The 24,802-nt window shown below is 41.8% G+C and overlaps 4 protein-coding genes across 8 annotated transcripts in view; 3 read left to right on the top strand and 1 right to left on the bottom strand.

Moving 5' to 3' along the window:
- Positions 1 to 7,960, top strand: part of LOC116259656 (copper-transporting ATPase PAA2, chloroplastic) — a 28,281-nt gene extending 20,321 nt beyond the window's left edge. Inside the window, exons 16-17 of the mRNA XM_031637518.2 lie at positions 6,250 to 6,400; positions 7,461 to 7,960. Of these exons, the coding sequence (XP_031493378.1) occupies positions 6,250 to 6,400; positions 7,461 to 7,612 (303 nt within the window). The 3' untranslated portion in view covers positions 7,613 to 7,960. The remainder of the gene's footprint in view (positions 1 to 6,249; positions 6,401 to 7,460) is intronic.
- On the bottom strand, positions 7,867 to 8,812 carry LOC116259658 (uncharacterized). Its single transcript, XM_031637519.2, has one exon. It carries the CDS (start codon positions 8,699 to 8,701, stop codon positions 8,072 to 8,074), a length of 630 nt encoding a protein of 209 aa, XP_031493379.1. The 5' UTR covers positions 8,702 to 8,812; the 3' UTR covers positions 7,867 to 8,071.
- Positions 8,813 to 10,320: 1,508 nt separating this feature from the next.
- LOC116258862 (uncharacterized) lies at positions 10,321 to 16,431 on the top strand. 5 transcript variants are annotated; one of them, XR_004173818.2, is made up of 11 exons: positions 10,321 to 10,607; positions 10,755 to 10,896; positions 12,316 to 12,370; positions 13,365 to 13,416; positions 13,753 to 13,848; positions 14,066 to 14,119; positions 14,214 to 14,279; positions 14,483 to 14,561; positions 14,679 to 14,766; positions 15,494 to 15,540; positions 15,644 to 16,431. XR_004173818.2 is itself a non-coding variant. In XM_031636289.2 (11 exons), exons 1-9 carry the CDS (start codon positions 10,407 to 10,409, stop codon positions 14,754 to 14,756), a joined length of 828 nt encoding a protein of 275 aa, XP_031492149.1. In that variant the 5' UTR covers positions 10,324 to 10,406; the 3' UTR covers positions 14,757 to 14,766; positions 15,503 to 15,540; positions 15,644 to 16,431. The 5 variants fall into 5 exon arrangements, 3 of the variants coding, with proteins under 3 accessions (XP_031492148.1, XP_031492149.1, XP_031492147.1); XM_031636289.2 differs by having other exon boundaries at positions 10,324 to 10,607; positions 10,750 to 10,896; positions 15,503 to 15,540; XR_004173817.2 differs by having other exon boundaries at positions 10,326 to 10,607; positions 10,750 to 10,896; positions 15,644 to 16,245.
- An 879-nt stretch (positions 16,432 to 17,310) lies between these two features.
- Positions 17,311 to 24,102, top strand: LOC116259290 (uncharacterized). Its single transcript, XM_031637027.2, is given in 4 exon segments — positions 17,311 to 17,791; positions 23,056 to 23,208; positions 23,487 to 23,662; positions 23,805 to 24,102. Coding segments are annotated over 4 exon segments (561 nt in total). The 5' UTR covers positions 17,311 to 17,656; the 3' UTR covers positions 23,902 to 24,102.
- Positions 24,103 to 24,802: the final 700 nt, after the last annotated feature.

Below are 24,802 nucleotides of genomic sequence, written 5' to 3'. Positions count from 1 at the left end.
CATTCAGCATGAGTGAAGTCACGTATCTCGGCCACGTGATTGGCAACAGTAGCGTGAAGATGGAAGAGGCTAAGGTACTGGCAGTGCGTAATTGGGCCATTCCTCAGTCCGTTCGGGAACTACGCGGGTTCCTAGAACTGGCAGGATACTATCGTAAGTTCGTGCGCAACTTTGGGAGTATCGCAGTGCCCTTGACCTACCTCACAAAAAGGGATCAGTTTCGATGGACTGACCAGGCCAAGGTGGCATTCGACAAACTCAAGGAGGCCATCACCACAACACCAGTTCTATGCATGCCCGATTTCAACATACAGTTTGAGGTGGAGACAGACGCATCCGACACAAGGGTGGGCGCAATTTTGAGCCAAGACCGACATCCGATAGCATTTTTTAGTCGCGCCATGGGACCCACGTTCAGCAGCAAATCAGCCTACGAGCGCGAACTCATTGCTATGGTATTGGCGATTCTTAGATGGCGGCATTATTTGTTGGGTACGAAATTTGTGGTGTTCACAAATCATCACAGCCTACGCTACTGCCTACAACAGAAAACATTGGTACCGGCGGTGCAGCATTGGGTGATGAAACTGCTCAGCTTCGATTTTGAGATTAGGCATCGCAGCAGGAAAGAAAACCCAGCAGCAGATGGTCTCTCTCGACAGGTGCAGGAGGGGCACGGCTTCTGGACTCTATCAGCCATTCAGTGCAACATTTGGACAGACATTCAGCGGGCCCACCAGTCAGCAGCGTCAGTTCAAAGAATACGAACTGACCTTCTACAGAATCCGACGAGACGATATGGTTACGAGGGGCGCCCTCCTTACCTCTACTTTCGTAGCTGCGTATTTATCCCGCCCGAGACAAGCCTGCCAGGTATTTTAATCTCACATTATAATGACTCGAAGAGTGCAGGCCATGAAGGAGTGGAAGAGACTTATCGACGTTTAAGGACGATGTTTTTCTGGCCGGGAATGAAGCGCGCTGTGCGGGATTATGTGCGACAATGTGATGTATGTCAACGCAACAAGTATGAGACCACGCGACCTGCTTTCTTACAGCCACTTCCTCTTCCTGAGCAAATTTGGGAAGACATATCCATGGACTTCATAGAGGGATTACCCCGCTCTCGGGGAAAATCTGTTATATTGGTGGTAGTAGACAGGCTCTCCAAATATGCCCACTTTATAACGCTCTCACACCCCTTTTCGCCCAAAACAGTAGCGCAGACCTTTCAAGAGCACGTGGGAAAGCTTCACGGTATGCCACGCTCCATTGTAAGTGACCGTGACTCGATTTTCCGGACAAAGACTGCTTGGGGGTTAGGCCCCCATCCATTTATTTCAACAAAATTGAGAGATATTTACAGCAAAAATGGGTCCTCATGGACCTCAGCTCCTGACAGGACTATCTTTTAACGGATCCCACGTGTTAAGGGTGGGAGTCCATTTGGTGTACAGTCCATTATCCGGAATTAAGAACAAAAGGTTGGTAGCTTCAGCAAGCGGCCATCTCTTGCAAAAAACAGCCCTGCTGAATAAACTAGTGGTGAATAGAGGATTGATCCCCCTAAGGGACCTGCAGTCTGAGAGGTTCCAATCACCATCATTCGCCAGGATATAGATTCTTCCTTGAGTGTCTTCCATGTTAGCTAAGTACCCAAAGCATTCCATGAGAACCTCAGTCTCCCACCAGACCAAATTATTAGGAAACCAACAGGCCAGGCCATGTCTGAACCGGCCTGCGGCTTCTCTAATTAGGCCTGCCACCCCTTTCCTGCCTGCTTTAAAGTAGGAAGTAATGTTGATTTCCACCCAAGTATCACCACGATTGATACCATTGCTCCACAGGATGCCTGTGCGCAACCAGTTGTGAACTTTAACTTGTTGTGAATCCTTCCACTGGTAGGACCACCAGTGCTCACTGCAATGCGACCAAAATTGGTTAGCCATTTTGCCTAACGGAATATCCCCTCTGTGCTTGAATTGGTTACACGTATTCCAAATGAACCATATCGCAATGTGGAAGCTGTCTTTCCAACATTTATCGAGAGATTTATCTTTGAAGCCTTTTAAATGCCATCTGTTGAGGCCATTCTTGATGTTAGGGGAGCTCCCATGCCATGGGGCAGTCCTACCAAACTTTCCATAGATGAGAGCCCAAATGAGTTTGGCTCCCTTACAGTCGAAGAAGAGGTGTTGGATGTCTTCGCTGGCATGCTTGCAGACATAGCATCGAGAAGCGAGATGGCGACCTTTACTTTTCACTAGCTCATCCAACGGAAGCCGACCAGCACTGCCTAAATAGACCACCCAGACCGCCCTTGGTAGCCGTCTCCCTTTCCAGACTAGCATATTGTCGTGTAGCTCATTCCCTTTCTTTCGAGTCCTCTGCCAGATCTCATACCGACTGATGACGCTATTTCCGGCATTCTTCCATGCCAGAACGTCTGCCTGCTCTGCCTGAACCCTCGGCCAGGAGACTTGAACGTTGAGGCTGTCGAGGAAGGCCCTTATGTTCTCTCCGTTCACCTCGAGGGTCTCCTGAACTGAACAGGAGATGCAATCTTGGACAAGATGGAGGTGGGATGGCGGGATCTTGTCAATCAAGTGTTCGCTGCCCCAAGAGTCTGTCCAGAACTTAACCATAGTACCATTACCCACTTTCCAAACGACTTGCTCTTTAATCCTGGTCCAGGACTTTAACGCCGTATGCCATGCTTTGGACACCCTCTTGCCTTTCGAATTACAGTCAAGAAGTCCCTTCCGGTCACAATAATGGCCTTTAATGAGTGACGCCCAAGGGGAAGCCTGTACCGACACTCGGAAGACTAAATAGGCCATGTTGGCCAAGTTAGTTTCCCGGAGGTCCCTAAGGCCAACTCCTCCCTCTGATTTTGGAAGACAGAGGGTGGACCAGCTGATACGATGGGAACTCTTACTGTCTGCCTTGTCGCCCCAAAGAAACTCAGCAGCCATCTGGTTCAGTTGTTTACAGGTGGACGCCGGGAGTTTGACAACTAGACTCCAATAGCCCGGCACCAACGAGAAAACATGCTTGATTAAGCTCAACCGGCCGGCAAAAGAAAGACACTTTTGTTTCCAAAGAAGGAGCTTTTGTGAAGTTGTAAGGGTAAGCTGCCTGCATTGAACCTCTGTCATGTTTCCAGTCTGAAGAGGAATGCCAGGATATGTTATGGGGATCTGGCCTATACGCCAACCCAGCTGGTGTTCTAATTGTTGAAGCACCTGGCCAGCCATGTTGAATGGTAGGAATGTGGATTTTTCAGGATTCATAACCATGCCGGAGCCAGAAAGGAACTCGTCCAGGCACACTTTCAGGTGGCGGAAGTTGTGGAACTTCCCATCAATGAAGAAGATGATGTCGTCAGCATAGAATGTAGAGGAAGGGGAAAAGGAACCGGCCCCCATCGGGGGGGATTTTAAGTTGCTTACTGATAATGTTCGCCTGGATGCTAGGGGTGAGCATTTCCATAACAAAGATAAAGAGGTACGGGGAGAGAGGGTCCCCCTACCTGAGCCGTTCCTTCTTTGCCGTTGATAAGAAGAGCTGATTTGATAGTGGTGACAATAGTCATGACTTTGTGAATCCAAAGGTCATGAAACCCAAGATGTCGAAGGGCAGCCTTCAAGAAGTCCCAGTTAACTCTGTCATAAGCCTTGCTTAAGTCTATCTTCACGCAGGCCGATTGCTTCTTGCTATTTTTGAAAACATGAACTATTTCTTGACTGAGGAGGAAGCTCTCTTGGATACTTCTTCCTGGCAAAAAGGCGCATTGGTTTTTGGATATTATCCTGGACAGAATCGGTCGCATACGCAGGACCATGATTCTGGTGATGAATTTCAAAATACTGTTGCACAGCGAAATGGGCCGGAATTTGTCCACCTGCGTGGCGCCACACTCCTTTGGCAAAAGGATAATATGGGTCTTATTGATAGATTTGACCAGTCTTCCGGACTGAAAGAAACCATGTATAGCCCCTGCCACCGTCTCATGAACAGTTGACCAGTTACTTTGGAAGAAACTGTTGCCAAACCCGTCAGGGCCAGGCGCAGAATCCTTATCAGCCTTCATCACTGCCCACCTAATTTCTGCAGCAGTAGGAGATTTCAGAAGTTCTGCATTCTCCTCTGAAGTGACTTTAGGGCCCAGAGCTAGAGATTGTGGGAGGCAGCCATCACCAAGGGAAGTCCCTAGCAGAGCAACAAAGAAATCCGTGCAAGCTGAAAAAATGTTCGGCATGTCAGTAAGGATCAGTCCCTCATGGGAGATGGCCTCAATTCTGTTCCTGCGTCTCCTCCCATTGGCAATACCTTGAAAGAATTTAGTATTGAGGTCGCCATCCCTCATCCATTTAATCCGAGCTTTTTGACACCACAGTCTTTCCTCTAAAATCAGAAGCTTGGTGAGTTCCCGCTTGAGATTGCATTCTTGTTCGATCTCCTCAATATGACCACGTTCACTTAGGGTCTGGCGAAGTCTGATTTTGGACTTGATCTCCCCAATTAAATGGGGAAGATTGTTGGCTCCGCCCTTGCACCAGGACTTAAGCTGATCCCTGGTGGCCTCCAATTTATGAACTAGTTTAATCATGGCGCAGCCCCTTAAGTCCACTGCCCAGGCTGAATCAACTTGTTCACTATACCCCGCCAACTCCTGCCAATATTGAAAATGGCGGAAAGGGGTACAACCCCACGTGGTCAACCTGCGCTTAGATGTGGAGAATAGAATAGGGTTGTGGTCAGATATGGTCCGCGGATGGACATGCAGGTGCAACATCGTTTCAGGGTCATCCATCCACTCCTTAGAAACATAGCATCTATCTATTTTGGACATGACGTTGTCTTGGCCCACCCGGTTGTTAGTCCAGGTGAATTTCGTGGCAGGACAGAGTTGAGGTGTCGCGATGTGATTCTGATGCAGAAAAAACTAAGATTAACGAATCTTAATCTGACTGCATTCAAGACTAACCTAAAACTAAACTTAAACTAACTTAATCTAACTAAAACTTAAGCAAACAACCAAAGGAACAAGAAAAACAGAAGAAAACAACATAACACTTCATTTCTTTTCAACTGAATCATCATCCCTTACAAAATGACCCACGTCCCTTTATATAGAGAAAGGGATGGATTTCGGATCTGGATCTATTTTAATAAGTACTAAAAATCTAATTAGATCCATTACATGATTTGATTATGCTTCCATCTTGCATCAGATTCTTAAGGATCTTAAGGAACAACTATCAGCAGCACGGAATCGCATGGTGATTCAGTACAACCGTCGCCATCGAGCACTTTAATTTCAAAAAGGGGATTGGGTTTTCCTAAGATGACCCCCCAACGGTTGCTAGGTATACGAGGGGCAGTCCAAAGTAAGTTGTTGTCAAGGTATGTTGGTCCTTATCAGATTTTAAAGCGGATCGGGAATCTCGCCTACGAATTACAGTTACCATTGGGCAACACCATACACGCGGTCTTTCATGTTTCCAAACTCAAAGCGTGCCTCAAGCCACCGACAGAAAGTGAAGTTGTAGCCGCCCCCGCCTTGGCGATCCCCTCTGGCATCCAAAACCTACGTTGAGTAGGAGTACGACGACTCAAGGTGAATGGAAAATGGACGGTACAGTAGCTGATTGAGTGGCTCTCTGAGGAGGAGTTATCCGCGTCATGGGAAGATTCGGAGGACATACAGAAGCGGTTTCCATCGTTCACACCTTGAGGACAAGGTGTTATTCAAGGGGGGAGTATTTGTTACGATCCATATAGGGATCGTGGGGAGCAGTAGTAGTTTATTTCTACTAGGTCTTGCTATTTGATGTTTTCAGTATGGATCTGATTTCAGTATGAGTCGGTCCAGTCCGGACCCGTTATTAATTTACTTAAGCTTGAGATTTACCCTAATTAAGCATGCTTGTTGATTGCCTTTCTCTCTCTCGTTCCTTTCTCCCTTCTCCTTCCTTCCTCTCGACTTCTGTTAGCCGACGGCTAACACTTTGGAACTAAAATTTTCTTTATCCTGATATAGATGAGTCAGTATTTATTTAAGAAAGGAAGTTCAGACATTTCCAGCTTTTTTTCACTAAGTACAGTAAAGAGCATTGTCAGTGCTTGATTCAAGGGATGTGGTAGACATAAATAGCTATGGATCTTATGCACCACTCTCTCTCTCTCCAGAAAATGGTGGAACTTTTTGTCCAATTTTTATCATGTTGAATTGTTGATGTGCAGATTGTAGATGCATTTGATCTTGCGCGTGCAACAATGCAGAAAGTACACCAGAATTTAGCATGGGCTGTTGCATATAACATCATTGTCATTCCCATTGCTGCTGGGATGCTGCTTCCTTCTTTCGATTGTGCAATGACCCCATCTTTATCTGGTGAGTTGAAATTGCATCATTGTAAGAGCTAGCAGCATGTATTGTGGTTACGGTTCACCAAACCAAAGAAATAAAAGGATTTTGTATCTGCTATTTTCATTTACATACGTGCTTTTCAAATTTGATTTTGCCTATGTTTTTCTTGCCAATCCTATCTCATGTATATGTTGTGGCTAACTGGCTAAACATGTGTAAAATGACCCAACATGCTCCTATATTGGGCTCGGGCCCTTGGTTCGACGGATGCCAACCCACCCCTTAGAAGTTTTTGTTCCAACCAAAAAGGGTAGAAACCAAGATAGCTAACCACTTAACTACCTTTTTTATAAATCCTTGAAGATCTATTACAATCTTCAATACGAAACTAAACTTCTCAAAGTAGAGCGTTACAATCCACCCCCTTTAAAGCACATGTGTCTCCACATATGGGACTCTAGTATGAGTGTTGAACTGTGCTTTGGTACCACTGAACCCCCCCCCCCCACCCCCACACCCACACCCACACCGAGCTTATTAGTTCGACATATCACAACCCCCCATTTCCATTTACATACGTGTTTTTCAAATTTGATTTTGCCCATGTCTTTCTTGCCAATCCTACATCATGTATATTTTGTGGCTAATTGGCTAAATATATATGAAATGACCTGACCCACTCCTATATTGGGCTCGGGTTCTTGGTTCGGCGGGTCCCAACCCACAACTTAGAAGTTTAAGTTCCAACCCAAAAAAGGTAGGAACTAGGACAGCTAACCACTTAACTACCTCTTTATAAATCCTTGAAGATCTCTTACAATCTTCAATAGGAAACTAAACTTGTTACAATCCACCCCCTTGAAGGCACATGCGTATGCACATATGGGACCCTAGTCTGGGTGTCGAACTGTGCTTTGGTACCACTGAAACAGCTTAGGCCCTTTAACAACCCTTTTTATAAGCCCTTGAATATCTCTCACAATGTTCAATACGAGATGAAACTTCTAAAATTTGGTGTTCCATTGTCGAACTTTGCTAGTCTGTTTATCTTTCATCTCATACAGTTTCTTGGTCCCACTGACAGGAGGCTTGATGGCATTGAGTTCTGTCTTAGTTGTTACAAACTCCCTACTGTTACAGTTCGATGGATCTCTAACAAGGAAGTTACAGAGTGGTAGTCCACCAAAAGGTCAGAGGCCTTTGGGGCTGAACGTGAGAGGCACAGTCCTAAGGTGAGATTACTCGAAATCTCTTGCTTGCAGTCGGAAGAAGCCAAACAGACGTGAGACTACAACCTACAGATTCAGTACGAAATCAGTGAGCGGCTGATATGGTGTTGAGGTCTTCTGATTTATTGTTTCGGCGTACCCCATTATTGTTCTCTTCCGCGTCCTCTTTTTGGTGACGATTCGAGGAAGGATGGTTTGAAGACAACGTCTTCGTGCATTGGAACTTTTTTTTTTTTTCAAATATTAATCAGACTTGTTAAGTGATAACTGAAAACGGTGATATATTGCCGGAAACTGCTTTGAGAAACTGCTTCACCATCTATACAAGAACAGATCACTCCTTTTTAACCCTTTAGCAGAGCTGTAACTCACACACACACAACATGCACGCATGCGTACGTACTGATGCAGACACAGAGACACGCTACAGTGGCTCCACTTTCTTGCTCATGAGGCCTTCAACAATCTAAACTTCAAAGTCAGCAGGTCTCGTCCACTGCCCATATTTTGCTTTCATCCTCTCGTCTAAATCTTTGGCTTTGGTTTCCTCCATCTTGGCCACATTTGCAAGTGATTCCTCCTGTACCTGTGCCATCCTCTTGCTCCTCCTCTTTTCTGTCTCTTCCCTCTGAAATTCCAACCCTCGGTACTTAGCTACCAAGCAGCTCTGCAAGATGCATACGGTAACCAGCACCATCATCTGCATCAAGAACATCGCGAGAAGCAGCACGGCGTTCACTCTGATCAGAGCCTTGGCCTCTCTCGGATCCCTTGTTGAATGAAGGAACTTGATGCTGGTCCCTTCTCTGGAGAAGAGCATGAGGAATCCCAATCCTTCTCCGATAAGTGAGACTGTAAGCATGCAGACGGTGGTGACGAAGCAGAGCTTGTTGAATTGTGACCATAGCCCAGTGAGTGAGGAGATGAAAGAAAAGGATGAGGCCGTGAAAAGGGCCCAACCAAAGTGCGTAGGTGTGTGCCTAAGGAGGAACACAACAGCAATGGAGGCGGAGGAGGATAGGAGGACTGAGAAATTCAACCACAATAGGAGGAGAGTAGGACAGAAGGTGTAGCTTCTTAGCTTGGAGGAGGCCATGGAAGGAGGGAAAGGGAAATGGAGAGGAGTGGCACAGAGATAAGATGGTTTGGAGTGTAGGGGAAAGAGAACGAGGGGGACGGCAAAGGTAGGCGTGGATTTTGAAGCTTAAATGGGAGCGGAATATTAGAAGAAGGCGCTTGTAGCCGTTGCAACTTGCAACGGCTAGACGTAGAGGGGCATCACTATATCATTTGTTCCCCCATAAAAGACCTTTGCCTCCAGAATTCGAACAGAGGCCATCCGAAAATGTCATTGTTTGGTCTCGCCAGAAATAATTTTACAAAGTACTTTAGTACAGTAGGTAGTCATTTGAGTGCGGTTGTTTGAAGGCTTAACGGTCTCCAGAATTTCATCTAACGTATTAGACTTAGCGACAAATCGATTCGATGCTTCAAATTTTATTTTGATTAATTTATATATATATATATATATATTCATTTTCTTTAAAAACAATAATAATAATATTTTACAATTCAACTGAATCAAAATCAGTCGATTTACTACCTCCACAGCTGCATCCATTTTATTCACGAAACCTGCTCTTACAGTTACAGAACCGTCAAGCGCTCTGAACTGCTACACAGCCAACAATTGCATGGGGGGAGTGGCGCTGTTCAGTGTTCGTAGCTTCGTACTTGTCACTGATGACGGTCACGTGATCACATTCTCTCGATAATGGTTGGCTTCTGAAAACTTGTAAGTCAAGGGACGCATACTATGTCTGGAGGAGTCTGCATATTTTCTCTCCACTCATCACCTCAGGCTCAGCTCGCCTTGGTGAAAAGTCACCACCCCATTTCACGTTCTTACCTCATCCTGATCCTGCCACAAGAGCTTCTCTTCTTTTCACATATATACACCGGGGTGATTATCTGCGCTCGGTTCAGGCGATTCTACTACGTACTTGTCCGCTGCTTCGAAATTCTTAAAATAATTATCAAAAGGCGATTAGTATTTAGCGTAATAATAAACCAAGCACTCGACTTTTAAAAATTAATAAATAAGCGTTAATTGTTAAGAAAAAATTTCAAAAAGTCGCCTACTGACCGCTGTAAGAAAGGATCGGTATTAATCTTCTCAACTTTTATCATCTTATATAAAAAAAAATGAATACCTTTTTATTAGTAGCGCCCTTTGAAACATTTTCTCAAAAATTAATTATTTATTTATTAACTTTTAGAAGTTGAATGCTGCCTAAATGTTTACACGTGTTTATATATTTTTTCAAAAAATTTGACTGTCAGCATTTGAACGGGGGGCAAGAGGATGAAGTAATATCAGGTTTGCAGTTTTTTAAAAGTTAGCTTGTATGTTTGAGTGACAAGACAGAAGGGGTGTTTAGATGACAACCCCATTTAACCTATAAACATGGAGGTATTTTGGGTATCATGCTCTTACACTACAAAAATGTGGAAAGAGTGGCTGCTACAAGCTGTTTGATCGTTACTAAAATCAAACATTATTTAGTAATTAAAAATTTCGTTTGTTTGATCGAATGACACATATTCAAAACCTGGTTTTTATGAATAACTCAAAGCAGCAAAACCAAGTTTTATACAAATGGAGATTTTTTCTAAATCCAATCAAGACAGGTTCCAATGTGAACGCATAAAGTGGATTTTAAGGAAACCATCGTCCAAACAGCCCTCAGGGTGGGGCGCACGAACGCTTGCAGCCCATCCGATGAAGATGGCTCAAAAAGATGGTTCGTCGATTGTGCAACGGCCGGGGATCAAACCCTTGGGCACTCTCTGCTTCGTGTAAACGGAGTTCCCTATTGGAAATCCTTTCTCCTCCTCGAGGTTTTGCCTCTCATTTTCTAGCGGGAGGTGCCAGAGCTCTAAGGAATTCGATGGCTTTTATACTGAGGGTCGCTGTCTCATGCCAACTTCGCCATTCGATGGTTAGCGGAACACCCTCCCTTTCCCGCCTTCTAAGATTGAACCCTCTCAGATTTGCTCTGCACTCGTCTCGCGGCTTCTGATTCGAGTTTCTCTCCACTTTCCTTTTGTTTCTTTTGATTTTCCGTTTTGTCTGTCTTGAAGGAAAGAAAGATCAGCCTGTGGAAAGAAGCTAGGATTCAGAAAACCGTCATGCTCCCAGAGGGCAGAAGAACATTCTCCAACTTGCAGCATCTGTTCGCGGAAGTCAATGGCCGGGAGGTTACCTCTTCTTGTTTACCCTCCGATATGGTACAGGACATCCTTTATTTGTTCTCCTATTCGTATGTTTCCACTTCTGGATTGGAGCCTTATAGATATGGAGGAGGACACACAAAAAGTATCGTTGTAAATCGATATTCAGTAGGAAGGAGTCGTTATTGAATTAAATCGAATAGGATGCAATTTTAGTTGTCATAGTTGCAATAAATTCCCGTAGGAAGCAATGTAAGAGGATGGTCTATAATTACCTTTGCACCATTTTTTCATTTACGCTCAATAAAATTTAGTAGGAAGGAATCATTATTGAACTAAAATCGAATCGGACGCGACCTTAGTTTACGATAAAGTCCCGTAGGAAGCAATGTAAGAGGACGATCTAGAATTTCCTTTGCATTCTTTCCTTGGCTCTCAATAAGCGTTCTTGGTGATGGGATGGCAGTGATGCCATCTCTTGTCTTAGAGGACGCTGGTCCTCTTTGTGACTAGGTACGTTGAAGATACACAACGCCATTGTTTGCTCATCATCATATGATGCTGGAGTTACGTGTCGCATTCATTTTATGGGAGCTATTTGAAATTATAAAAGGTTATTAAATGGCTACTCCAATTTGAAATGTTTCTTATTTGTCCAATCTGTGTTGTTGAACTCGTTAGCTTTTTCCTACTTGATGATGTTGTCATCGTATCTGCAGTTCGGGTGAGTCATGCTTCCATCTTTTTGAGACAACGTAAAGTGTTAGCATGTTATGGCTGTGCTGAACGAGCACAGATCGACCTTCATTTATGCCTTTTGTATTATATCTACGTGCCAGAATAATCTGAAACCTCATAGCTCATAGTGTAGGTTTATATTCTTAATTGATGTGAATGTATTTGATTAGTGTAACCAATCTCATGAGCAACTGTATGTTGACATGCTTTCTTTTTCGGCATTATGCGATAAAATAAATAAAACTGGAAATATAGATTGCGAACCTGCATTTTGAAATAATGTTGGAAATGCATTTAGGTGGCAGTTGATTATCCCAGTATGTTGGGGTCCAGAGCCGTATCTGATCATTGTTTTCTGTTGGGTAGAATTGTTATGTGTCCTTCCAATAGCACAAAGAATTTCACTGCTGTTACAGGAACATTATGCTTGTTGTTGGTTGAAATCTATGTTGGAAATAGTAACGTTGGTAGTTAGCTTCAGGGCTGGTTACTGCTTTTCCTATTATGTTTCTAAGTTGCAGTTTGATTTCATAACTCAGCTATCGTATGCATTTGGTCCCCTTAATTATTTTCTTTACCTTCTATACTGTTTGAATAGCTATTGCTGCTTATTTTCTTTGAACTTTGCTTAGGATGTACTCCTATGTGTAGTGACTTCGTTTTTTTTTTTTTCGGGGTGGGGGGCGGGGGGTGTGGTGCGTGGTGGGAATGGATGTATTATTTGGGTGTTGAAATCAGCCCGTAGAGGTGTCAGCTGCAAGTGCATGCAACGGAGGCCACACAGATCATGAGAGTTAGTGCTCACTTTGCTATCCTGATAATTCTATGTCAGACAACTGAAGAATATCAACTCACTTCGACCATACCATCTCTCTCTCTCTTTTCCAAATTTCTGTTATGTGACATAAACAAACACACACGCACTCCAGCAACTGCCGCAGGTGGTGTGGAGGCTACAATGTTTGTGAGGGTAAGGGCCTTAAATTTCTGATGCCTAAGCTTTCCAACATTGTTCTCCTCAAAAGACTTCCTGGTTAGGACTCACTCTCATCGTAAAAAATCAACTGGCCTCACACTCCAGCAATTGTAATTCTTGCCATGGAGTCTTCAGAGGCCATATAGTTGAGGGTATAACATCTTGCTTCATCTTTGAATTCTTTGTCAAAAAACTTGACAAACTCGCTTTAGTTTGAGCTTTTATCTCTCCCTCTTGCTTCTTTGGAGAATCCTTTGTCAGAAAATCAAACTCAAATCCTTGATTTGTTTAACCATTCGATATTGGCACAAAGTTCATCTAGGCCTTTAGAATTTAAGCTTTGTTTCTTGGGTTGACTGGTTGTCTTTTCCTATTGGTATCTGGAGAAATGTGGTAAATATTGAATTACAATTTGTATCAGAATCTGTAAAAACTGATGCATGTTGCCATTATGCATCAGCACCTATCGGGCCATATCAGCTACAAATACTAATCTGAAAATAAAATAATAATAATTATTTATTAATATATTGGCACATTCGGATCAAATCGGGCCGATACAGCCTAATACAGGCTTCATATTGGCTGATGTTCTAGAAGGGTCCTATCAGCCTCCTTATTGTTTCAGTTTACTGGTGTTGTGATGCATATTGGACGACCAACACGGGCCAATTTGCACCAATATTGGTAAGCACTGATCTGGAGTAATTAAACTTTTCTAATTTTTTCACTTTAGTCATACAGTTGAGATGGTAAGGAGTTAATGCTGTTTTAGTCTTCTTGTATACTTATAATGGCATATGCTTTTCAGGATCAGTGCAAGATGATAGTCATCGACCAGTGAAAGCATCAAAAATAAATGAGTAACTACTGCTTTCTCTAATAACAGGATTATGGCCTTCTGTGCCTTTGCACATATTGCATTCCTCTTGCCTTCCATACTGATGTTGTCTTTCAATACTATATTTGTGGTGTCTTTATGCTCATTCTAGATTAAATTTCTTTCAAAAGGTTGATCTTGCTTATTACTGAGGTTTTTCAGAAACTTTATCCTAAGAAATTGTTTTTCGATGCTTCTAATCAATGAGTACACAAAATTTCCCAGATCCTATACTTGACAGGTTAATATAGAAAATATCACTCTTTCTCCTTATGTTGTTTGTACAAGTGTCATTCATTTCATTAAAAGTTTGTACCAGAATAATGCAGAAGCTGAAGAGATACGGAATTTCTGGGGTGTTATCCTATGGGCTACTGAATACAGTTTATTATCTTCTGACATTTGTCTTGGTCTGGTAAGTTCTATCCTCCACATATGAATACTGAATATAAGTTGTCCCATCAGTTTCTTCAGAAGAAATGACTGATTATACAGAGTTCTGCCTTAGCTATTGTTCTTTCTTTTTTCTTGATATATTTTCATTAGCATGCTCAAGGCCCAAAATTTTATTATTAAGGATGTGACAGGTGTCCTTTTCTCCCCTTCTAATCTAGTTGTGTTCGATATTTCAGGTTCTTCATTGCCCCAGCTCCTGGAAGGATGGGTTATGGTACTGCTGTCGGAAGGTATAAATGTTTTTTTTAATATCCTTTGTTATGTACATGGAACAGGCTATTGTTGCCATTGTCTGAAAATTGACACTTAAGAGTATGATTGCAGGTTTTTTAAAGTCCTTGCAATGGTATGGGCAGGAAGCCAGGTTACCAAGCTTGCTAGAGCTGGAGGGTCTGTTTCTGTAACATTAGCATTATAACCTGTTTTTAAGCCTCGTACTAAACTGTGACAGTTTTCACAAAAGGCTTGTTCTTATCATCGTGCTCGCTTTTATAACTGGCACCTTGATAAGTTTCAAACTGTTGTTTCAGAATATTAAAAAGTGTGATGAGTTGTTGATCTCTCAATTTGAAAGGAAATTCTGGGATATGCAGGGCACTTGCTTTAGCTCCTTTTGTTGATAAAGGGTTGTCATGGTTCACACACAAATTTGAGTTTGAGTCAAGGGGAAAGGTAATACATTGCAAGCTTAAAGGTCTTGTGTGCTGGCTTGCTGGGTGTTTTTTTTCTCGTCTGCGATTTTTGTGTTTCCAGGATACCTACTTTTGTTTTTATTTTCTCATCTTGTAGGCCTTTCTGGTGATTGCTGGAATGTGCTTCTCGTTGGCCTTCTTGTTATTCATAGTCATAACTGCCCTTTGGGCATAGAATAATCTGGGTATGGCTTCATATCGTGACTAGTTTTGTTTTGCTCTCTCTCTTTCTTTCGCTTTCTGTGTGACACAGGCACATGTGATAGTGTGAAGGTCTAGTAGTTTCACATGGTCACTCCTTTAGTTAGCTGAACAGAGAAGGGTTTGAATAATTAAATTTTTGGTTAATTCTAACATATTTCACTGTTCTTGAACCTATAATTATGCGTTGTAAAGCATCATTTTCTTATTCAACTGGTGGACCTTTTTCTCACACAGAATTAAGAGCTGGTAACCTGATTTGTAAATCAATGTTTTCTCCTTTAGCAATTGAATGCTTTTCTTATTAACTGGTTGATGTTTGTGGAGGCCATTGAGTCCTTCACAACCTCATTTCTTGTTCATTTCTTACGTAGTTTTCTGCTGTGATGTTCTATGCTTGGTTATTTTATTGCTTCCTTCCGTGCTTATAGCTGTAGGGCAGATTTTTGAGTTATCTGTCAATGTTTCTGAAATTTAGGGAACGTAATTTGAACTTAGATGATCGTTTACTTGCCTGAGTAGAGGCCTTGAGGCTTGTAGAAAGGAATAGATAGCTTCACGCTTTTTCTGGTAAAATGTTAAGTTTGTCAAATGCTGCTTAGATCTTACTGAGAAACTTCATTTTTTTTACCCTTACCTGTGATTAGTCATGGCTCTTGCTTGTAGGTAAGTACTACGGGTTTACTGTTTCTGCAACTTTGATTTTTACAGCTTTTGCAGAGAACAATACAAAATGGCGATCAATTAAGAGAACTAAGGTAACAAATTGGTGCTTTAATTTCTTGCTTTCCCACCTTTCCCTGAATTATCTGGTTGTACAATTACGTGTTCCAAACTGAAAATTTATTATGAGTTTGGCAGGTTAAATAGAGCTGGTGCTTACATTTGTCGACTGGCTTCATGTTCGCTGCACAAATTTGGTTCAATATGTTTCCTGGCTTCATTTTCCTCTTTGTTTGGCCATCGCCCATTTCTTGCTTTCTTTAGTAGAAACTTTTTGCGTAATATGGACTGGTCACTGCATTTTCAAGTTATTTCCTTTTATCTATCGGTAAATCCTATCTTACCGGGCATCCTAGACTTGGAGATTCTTCGGCGCCCACAGGAGCAAAAAAAGTTAGAATGTTGGAGCCACCAAAGGGAACTACGAGAGAAGGCCATCAATGCAAGCTGTATTCCCAGCTCCTTGTTCCCCATCCCAGCAAGAGTCGATAGTTCTGGAGCGAGCAGCCTAAGTCGCTATGTGATTGCTCAAATGCTTCTCAATCTGCTAGTCCGTTGAAGTCACATACATCATTGAGCAGCAATATGCGCTTGACTGCATGTGGTTTAAGTTAACTAGAATTCGTTTGCTATCGTCCTGTAGCAAACATATTCATGCTTGCAGGCCGTGGGAACCCTTTCAAGAAAGGGAAGACATTGGTGTGTGAATTATGAAACTAAATTCAGGGTACTCTTCTTCCCGTGTCGGTGTTGATAGCATGTGGCGAAAATATGGAATAATCATCAAAAGGAAGGCGGAGTCATGGTCTGAAAAAGTAAGTTATTAAAGTCGTGCTAGCAAAAACAGGAGGGAGAGAGAAATTGAGCCCTGATATGATTAGCTATTTAATATTGATGATGAGAGCTTGCCTGACTTTTGTAGTCTACCACTATTTTATACTCGGGCTATGCAAAGTTCATATTTGCGAAAGACTGATACCGTATGTTCACCTGAATATCTTACTGCCATGTAGGTGAATATGTTGGTTTTTCCTCAGATGGGTAGCATCATCCGGGGGGATGCGGTAGTACCTGGGTTTACTTTGGGGAAGAATGGTTGGTCGAGCAGGCGCTCTAGTTGCGAAAAGTCCTATAAGTTCTGCCTGTCGATTAATACTGTAATGTTGTAAAAGGGTCTCTGCATGCCTTTGGTTAATGGTTGTTTGGATAAAAAATAAAGGGTCAGGAAACTAAAGCCTGACAAGTGCTTAGAGGGCTTTGATTTTGCAATTTTTCAAAAATGCCTATTTTTCCGACTGTCTGGGAGGGGATTCGTGTCGTTAAGAGACGTTGAGAGAAGAAGCTTATCAGCTATAGAAAAGAATTCAAAGAAAAAACAGCAAGGACAGAAATTCCTCCATTTCTTTTGCTTTCCGTCGCTTCCCAGAGGGGGCAATTACCAGATTCGCTTTATAAGCAAGTGATTGCCTATGGCTTCATGAGCCTTCTGCTTACGCTTCTTAAATCTTCAATGTTTTGGGTATATTTCTGAAATCTACAGTTGGACCTCTAAAATGAGAAGCTGGAGAGAACGCCCTGGAATCCTGAAAATGCATTTTCAGTATTAGTGCGAACTGCCAAGTATACCAATAAGGGCTGGGCGCGACCGTTTCACTCAAGTTTGTTAAGAAAGGGGAGTAATTGAACGTCTTTTCAGTAACTGTAACGAAACTCCAGATGCCATAAAAAATAAGCAGGGGAGAGGGGGGGGGGATTGGGTAAGAAGTACTGAGTGACAGGTATTTTGCATTTCTTGAGCAGGGGGATGATTTATAATTTTATACCAATATTTCATGTGATGCCTTTCACACACACAGGGCGAAAGACTAGATTATGAAATAATAGTTCAGGCGAAATTAACTCTTAAAACAGTGTAAAGCTTAAAAAAATTTCACGACAAATCACGATCGGTACGAGTGCCAAATGGCTCCGAGTTGGAGAGGGCATCGCAAATCGGAATCAAGCCTGTTGCTCGAACCGCGTGTCCGCTCGCCCTCGTATGACCTTCACACCGAGTGCATCTTCCTTCGTCCGCTCCCGCTCCTCCTGATTGGTTCCTGTCGGAGTTGTAGGAAGATGGGCCAACTCGAATAGTTTTCCCTCATCTTCTAGATGGCAGCGTCTCGCCACGAACACGAAGAAGAAGCCTCATGGAGTGACCTTTATTCCATAAACTTGGTACCGTCGGAGGCCTTTTTGAAGTTCAGGAAGGAGGTTGAAGGCTTCCCCGTCGGGTTGAACTTTGAGGTGTCGTCTCTTTTTCTCTCTCTCTCTCTCTCTAGATGATGATGAAGGCAACAATGGTTATTTTTCTGGCCGTAGAAATGCTACTTCTCAGCTCCCAACTGACGAGAAAACGAAAACTTAGAAACTCCGGTTTCTGTTGTTGGGATGTACGATTTCGCTGGAAGGATGCCTACGCGTATAGATTCAGCCTACATAATCATCCATTGAGCTATAGACTGCAAGAGATTGAAGAGAAGAAACCCGTAAGTTCATAAGTGAAATTATGGCTTTATGCTAAATGGTCAACAGCGGTCACCATTCACAAGAGTGGAGTATTAAAGGGCCCCAACAACTTGGCAATACTGAGTGGTATCTGGAAAAGGGTCTTCACTTTGACAAGTTAACTTGAGTCAGGCAATGTTGTTGAGACGGTTTAGCATCAAGCATAGTTGCATGGTAAGGTAAATCCGTCATGTATTTCTTCTAAGGTATGGCGCGTGCGTAGTGAAGATCGCCTCGATGCCAAAAATTGAATTTACTTGTCCCAAATCCTTTAAAGGAAAATTATTCACTAAGCTTTGAATAATATATGAAAAAAGTAGAGAAAAGATAATCGTAAGATACTTGATATCTACAACATAAGCCAGTCAACGAAGTAACTCTTTGGCTTTGTAAGCAAGTAAAGGCATGCTTGGGCCCTATGTGCCACCTTTTCAACTAGGCTGGGCCACTTAGGCACCCAACTCCCAAGTGAAAAAAAAAAAGAAAAAAAAGGTAAAGCTCCTTTTTACTTCCTTTTTTTTAATCTTAATTCATTTTTTTCTCTTTTATTTTTTTCTTGTTTTTATCCTTCCCTTTCTTCCTCTTTTTGTTTTCCCTTTCATTCACTGTTTTGGCCCACCTAAGTGCCATGTAGGACTCTTTGAGGGTCCATTGCCTAGGCATTGACACTAAGGTATCAATCAAGAAAAGTTACAATACAACGCTTTATGATTATCTATGAAACTTGGCTTGAGGAGCATGCTTAAGACCATAAATATCTTTGTGAAGTTTGCGAAGATAGCTCGGCTTCAGGAGCATGCTTGACACAATAAATAGCTTTGTGAAGTTTGCGAACATAGTTAGGATATTACATGTGAACTAATCCTTGATGTTTTGCCATATACACTTCTCCAATTAAACTACCATGAAAGATGGCACTGTGAATATCCAGTTGTCTAATCGTTCAGCCCTTGGAAAAGGCAATGCAAACGTCGCATACACATAATAGGAGGCTTAATGGTAGAGATAAATGTTAATAGTCAATTCTAGCTTCTTGAGTGAATCCTGGGTGCAATACAAGCTTTATAGCTCTCAGTAGTCCCATCTTGGCTTATTCTTGTAAATCCATTTAGTATTCATAAGATTAGATGAAGGTGATGAAGGTACCGATCTCCATGTTTGGTTTTGCAATAGGGGTTGGAACTCAGAATCTATGGTTTGTCACTAAATTTCATGTTTAATGGCTTGCGAGCAGGAAGTAGGTTTGGTCTCCTAGCAAATTTCAGCGAGTGAAAGGGTAGCTGTAGGAAACCAAGTGGTACAAAAGACTACGGAACCTAGCTGGAGATCATGTGGTCACTTGGTGAGAGCGGGTTGAGATGGGAAGTGGGTTGGATGTAGGATCGTCGGAGACAGCAAGTTGGATCATAAGAGAAGGTGATAATTTTGTTGGTTGGGATTCAGTTATTGAAGGAGATAGTGAAGTAGTATTAGGAGAAGAAAAATCGATATTGATAGGTGGTGTAGCAGGCATAGAAGGAGCCAAATAGTAAATGGAAGAGTCTGAGTTATAGAGTGGGCTGGTACGTCTTATTTTTAAGTCTTGAAAGGAAGGTAGTGTTCATCAGAAACTACTTGCTGAGTTGCTGTTGTTACTGCAATTCAAACACAAATAGCCCTTGTATTGACCATTATAACCCAAAAATACATGCTTGGTGGATCTGGGTGTAACTTGTGATCATTATAAGGTTCAAGCAGAGATAGCAAATAAACCCAAACATCTTTAGAAACATACATTCAGGTTGTCTTTGAAAAAGAACTTGAGAGAGGCTGCTAAGAAGGCATCTGAGTTCGGTCAAATATGTGGCTGTAATAAATGAAAAGTCCCAATAATTTTTTGGGGCATTTTTTTGCATGAGTTAGAAGAGTAAGACCTGCTTCTGCAATATGTCAATGCGCACTTTCCGGACACCCATTTTTCTCGTGAGTGTGGGGACAATAGTCCAATGTTCGGTTCTTTTGTTTTTGAATATGTAGAAAGAGGTTGAAACTCTCCTAACCACTTAAGAGCTTTTATTTGATGAGATTTTATATCTGGAGAAAGCATCATCAAAGGCTACATAATATAAATGTCCATGCAAGACAACAGTGGGCCAGTCTCTACTCATTGGTGAGTAATAACTTAGGTGGTGCTGAAACCTATCAGTTGAAGGCGCAAAGGGAAGAGCATAACTCTTCCTTTGTTGACATGCCTCACAAAAATTAGAATTCGTGCGAAACACTAGAAGACCATATTCATTAATGGTATAACGATATGCTGAACTATTTGGCTAGCAGACGCGCCATTCTCTCATGCTACTAAGTTAGCTTTGCTCACTCACCAACATATGTAGAAGGGCTGAGCTTTCTTTCATTCTTCACATTAATTTGTAAGAGCCAGAGTTAATTGTACCTTGCAAAAAAAAATTTCCTTGTCTTGCACTCCTTCACCTAATACCAATCAGAATAAAATTCAAAATATGCTACGTTGTCCTTGTTGTATTGAAAAATAGAAAGCAAACCTCTAGATATTAAAGGAACCTCTTCGTGTTGCATGGACACAGACAAAGGTGTATATGTTGCAGTTGTCTATGTTGTGAATATCTGGTTGTCTTTGTTGAATGTACATTTCTGTTTTTAACTTGTTCATTGCCTTGATATTCAACGTAAAGAACAAGTATCAACAGTAACATGGAGTGTAGCCCCAAAATCGGGGCACCATCTGCCTTCATCGATGGCCGAAGTAGACACCTTGTATGCCTCAAGAGGGTTAGCTTTCTTCTAAAAGTGATGAACTTTGCATTGCAGGTCTTGGCCCTTGTTGCAAGCTTGACAAATTGTGCGACAAGAGGCAAGATATTTTTGATCTCCACATGAAAAGGAGATCAAAGTACTGTTTGATTTAGACCCTTGAGATTACGTGAATGATTAGTTCTTCCCAACTATGTGTTTTGTTAGTCTTGCAACTTCCAAATTTTGAAAATTGTCTCTGGTTTGATCAATTTCCACACTGTTGTTTTGGGGTTTTGGTTGTATGTTTGCCATAGAGCTTTCCAGTCTAGGTCAGTCATTATCTTGGAGCTAAGCTTCATGCATTACAAGTAAACTAAGCAGGTCCTCAAGATTAACAGTCTCTATTCTAGTGTTGAAGGATGTCTGAACCACCATATTCATTCATGGGCGATCCAAATAAAATATGCATGATCAGATCATCATTGACAACTGGATTTGATGCCATTGCTAATTGGTGGGCAAGCCCCTTATCTTTAATGAAATTATTTAGTTATAGTGTCAGATATTTTCTGCAAATTTTGGAATTGAAAACCCAGTTGTTGCACACATGATCTACACTTTGCCCCATTCATCTGCTTAAGAGCAGCCCGCAATCTTACTGTGTACACTGTCTGTTAAAGATGAGAGGATCCAGCTTAACAAAAGTTGCTCCATGTGGTGGCATTCCGGAAAATCAGGATTTGGAGTGGCTTCTTTTCCTTGGTCAGCAGGAAGAAGAGGTGGACAAGGCATAGGGCAATCCATAGAGCCCATCAGTTGTAGCGTGTGAGTAATAAAAGAAACCGTGTCTACTGGAGAAGCAAATTTTCGATTGAGAGCTTACAGATAGACAATACTGTAGCTTGGTTGGAAGTGTGGAATATACAAAGGGACCTGGCCATTGATCCAAATGCGGGCATCAGAACAGTGTTTGTTGATGTTTGAGGATTGCACAGAAATTCTCTCGGAGGCTTTGAAACCATGTAGGAATAACAGAGGAGAAAGAAACACACAGAAGAGAAAACAGATCTAATGTGGTTCAACTCTTCTTGTGCCTACCTCCACAGTTAGAGCATCTCTCTCAGTCTCTCCTTTTTCTTTGTGCAGTAGGTGACAAGAGGTTCCTTTAAATATTAATGTAATATTTTTCTTTTGATGTTAGCTTTGGGAAATAAATCTAAATCAAGTTCTTCCTCTTTTGCACAACCTTTATGATGTTGAGAATATCTTCTTTCTGTTTGCTCTTGGATATTATCTTCCTTATTTTCAGCAGTAAGATCTTCACACAGATTGTTCCTGTGATATGTATTAAGGACTTCGTTGCCATATCCTTATCTGTAACAACATGGAGTATTCTCACTTCTGAGGGTGTGACTTTTACTTGATACATCCATCTATATTGTAGGACTAGAATTGTCTGGAGCATATGATTTACCTTGTTGAAGAGGTATTTTCGCTGCAAAGCAGGCTCTCTGTAAGAGGTGAATCCTATGGATTTCTCTTTTGTCCTTCATGTTGGATCAAAAGTTCGAAAAACATTCCCACCATAGAAGAACATAAAAAGAAAGGAATTAAATTTAGGCCATTGATCATATTAATAGCCTGGTGTAGACAACGAAATTCTGATCCTTCTTCCTTTGCAGATAGAGAGAAGAGGTTCTTTGAGGGGCTTCCTTCACTGTTAGAATATGCTGAAGTGGGCCAAAGTTCCTTCCAATTTGTTACTTTGGGCATAAAATTTTGAGACATTTAGGGCATTACTTGTAACTTGATGTTGATCCTTCATCAGCTGTAGTCCCGATGTTGGTGCCCAAGCTGACAAGCTCGTTTCATTGGCTCCACGCACAGCAGAGGCTGGGTAGGAATGGACGAGAGAGCTACAGGATATTGTCATCTTGCTCTTAGGACAGCTTTACTTGGAATAACATCATTTTCTTAGGATGTTTTGCTATGAAAAACAGAAAATTTTGGCTCTACAATTGGTGAAAAAGTTACCAATGCTACCAGCAGATAGCAAGCAACAAAGTATGACATGCCTGTACGATATACATGATTTTATTTTTCTTTTTGAAAGGAAAGCACGACATAACCAATTGCAAAATTTTGGCTCTGTATGCCTATTAAAAGAAAAGGCTTTCAATGTGCTTTTCGTTATTGTTGTACAGCTAATGTATCGATGATTTAAATTTTTCCTGGTACTTCCCTTGCTTCAGTTTTATAATTTCCAGGCTAGCGAGAACCACATGAAGTTGGTATTGAAGTCATTAACACCTGAAAGACGATGGAAGCTGATGTATGAGCCTAAATATGGTGACCTACGAATTTTTACGAAAAAAATTCCAATAACACAATATCTTAGTCTTCAGGCATGATCTCTCTCTCTCTCTCTCTCTCTCTCTCTCTCTTATTGAGATTGACTCAATCATATATGGTGACCTTTCCACAAAAAACAGCACAGTTTTCTGACATAAAAATGTTCTGAATCATGTTTCTGTGGATGCTGAGAGAGACCTCTCATGACCAGGCTACCTTTATTCCATATGTTTACAATTGTCTGATGATCGGACGATTTAATTCAATAATCAATCATACATGTCTTGCTTCTATTGTTAATATCGGTTTAATTTCAAGTGAATGCTCACAGATTGGTGTAGGTCACAATTTTAGATATCACACTATTGGCTGAGAATGGAGGCTTTCAACATGCTTGGGTGGAGATGGCATCTCACAAATCCGAAACAAAACTTCTGTACACGTTTTCCCTGCTATGGCTATTCGATTCGGTTGGAGAGCTGAGTATATCCTTCCGGAGGTTCACGGGTGAGAATATAGGCATATACGATCTCTTGCTTTGTGTTACTGCTTGTTGGGGTTGTCTCTTTCCCCATTTATATAAAATCATGCAAACCTTCTTGTTCTGGAAACCTGTTTGAGCTTGTTAGCGGTTTTTGGTTGGCTCCAGGGCCATTGGCACCGGGGAACCCGTCATCGGCATGAACTATGGTCGCCTTTATGCATCACTTGATGGAGTGGAGACGATACTGACACACAAGGCGTGATTCAAATTCAGGTGGACAATCTTTTGTCTCGCGTTCCAGAGTATTATCTGCTGGTCTCATGTCGTTGGCTTCTTGTTTTTGTTGCACCACGCTTTCCATTTGTATGGAACTGGTTTAAGTTTTATTTGCTTGCCCCTGCGGAGCAAAACGGATGGTTCCAAGTTTCAGTTGTGCAGTGGCTTAATGAAACGAAAGCGGATGAAACCATACTTCTCTGCTTCCGGCGTTGGATATTGGCCTTCAGAATAACTGTCACGCCGCAGTGCTGGGAGAATGGGGATCTGGGTAGTGCCACCCACTTCTTAAGTTTCTCCACAACGATTGACGCGCAGTAATTGTAGGTCAGTCCTGTCCTGGTTTCATAAAGATGACTAAAATATGCTAAATGGAAGGCCCTCCTATTATCACTTTCCTTTCAATTAAGTTGTTCTCACCTGGTTTACCATTGGTACCAATTTTGTGGCTTGGGAAACTTTTTGAACTGCTTCCGCGAAAAGCCAGTTGGCAACTCCAGGCTCTGGTCAGAGAAGTCCTCGATCGACACTTCCCTTTTAAAATAATAGCAGTAGCAGTAGCAGTAGGGTTGTCAATCAATCAGATTTGGATCAGATATACTCTTAAACATATTCATTTTTCAGATATTTTCATGTTAGGATTTGAATTCGGAGTCAAATTCTGAATCCAAATCCAAAATTTGGTTTTATAATCCAAATCCGATTCAAATCTGATTTTTATATTCATATCCGAGTCCGAATCTAAATTTTGAACCAGATTTTGTCAAAAATGTAATAGTATTATATATAGAAAATTTGTTTAAAAATGAATTCGATCGGAATCTATATCCGAACCCAATCGAATATTTATGTATATCGGAATTCGATTAGATGCTATTTATTAAATC

The sequence above is a fragment of the Nymphaea colorata genome, chromosome 8 (assembly GCF_008831285.2).
Source record: "Nymphaea colorata isolate Beijing-Zhang1983 chromosome 8, ASM883128v2, whole genome shotgun sequence".
NCBI classification, from domain to species: Eukaryota; Viridiplantae; Streptophyta; class Magnoliopsida; order Nymphaeales; family Nymphaeaceae; genus Nymphaea; species Nymphaea colorata.
This window is presented reverse-complemented; position numbering and strand designations above follow the sequence as displayed.

What these genes read in the sequence shown, in the direction of transcription:
- LOC116259658 (XM_031637519.2), bottom strand. Translation starts at nt 8,701, where the DNA reads ATGGCCTCCTCCAAGCTAAGAAGCTACACCTTCTGTCCTACTCTCCTC.
- LOC116258862 (XM_031636288.2), top strand. Translation starts at nt 10,407, where the DNA reads ATGGTTCGTCGATTGTGCAACGGCCGGGGATCAAACCCTTGGGCACTC. An exon ending in AAAGCATCAAAAATAAATGA is followed by an intron (nt 13,417 to 13,752) that starts GTAACTACTGCT and finishes AGTTTGTACCAG; the next exon opens with AATAATGCAGAAGCTGAAGA. An exon ending in AAGCTTGCTAGAGCTGGAGG is followed by an intron (nt 14,280 to 14,482) that starts GTCTGTTTCTGT and finishes TGGGATATGCAG; the next exon opens with GGCACTTGCTTTAGCTCCTT.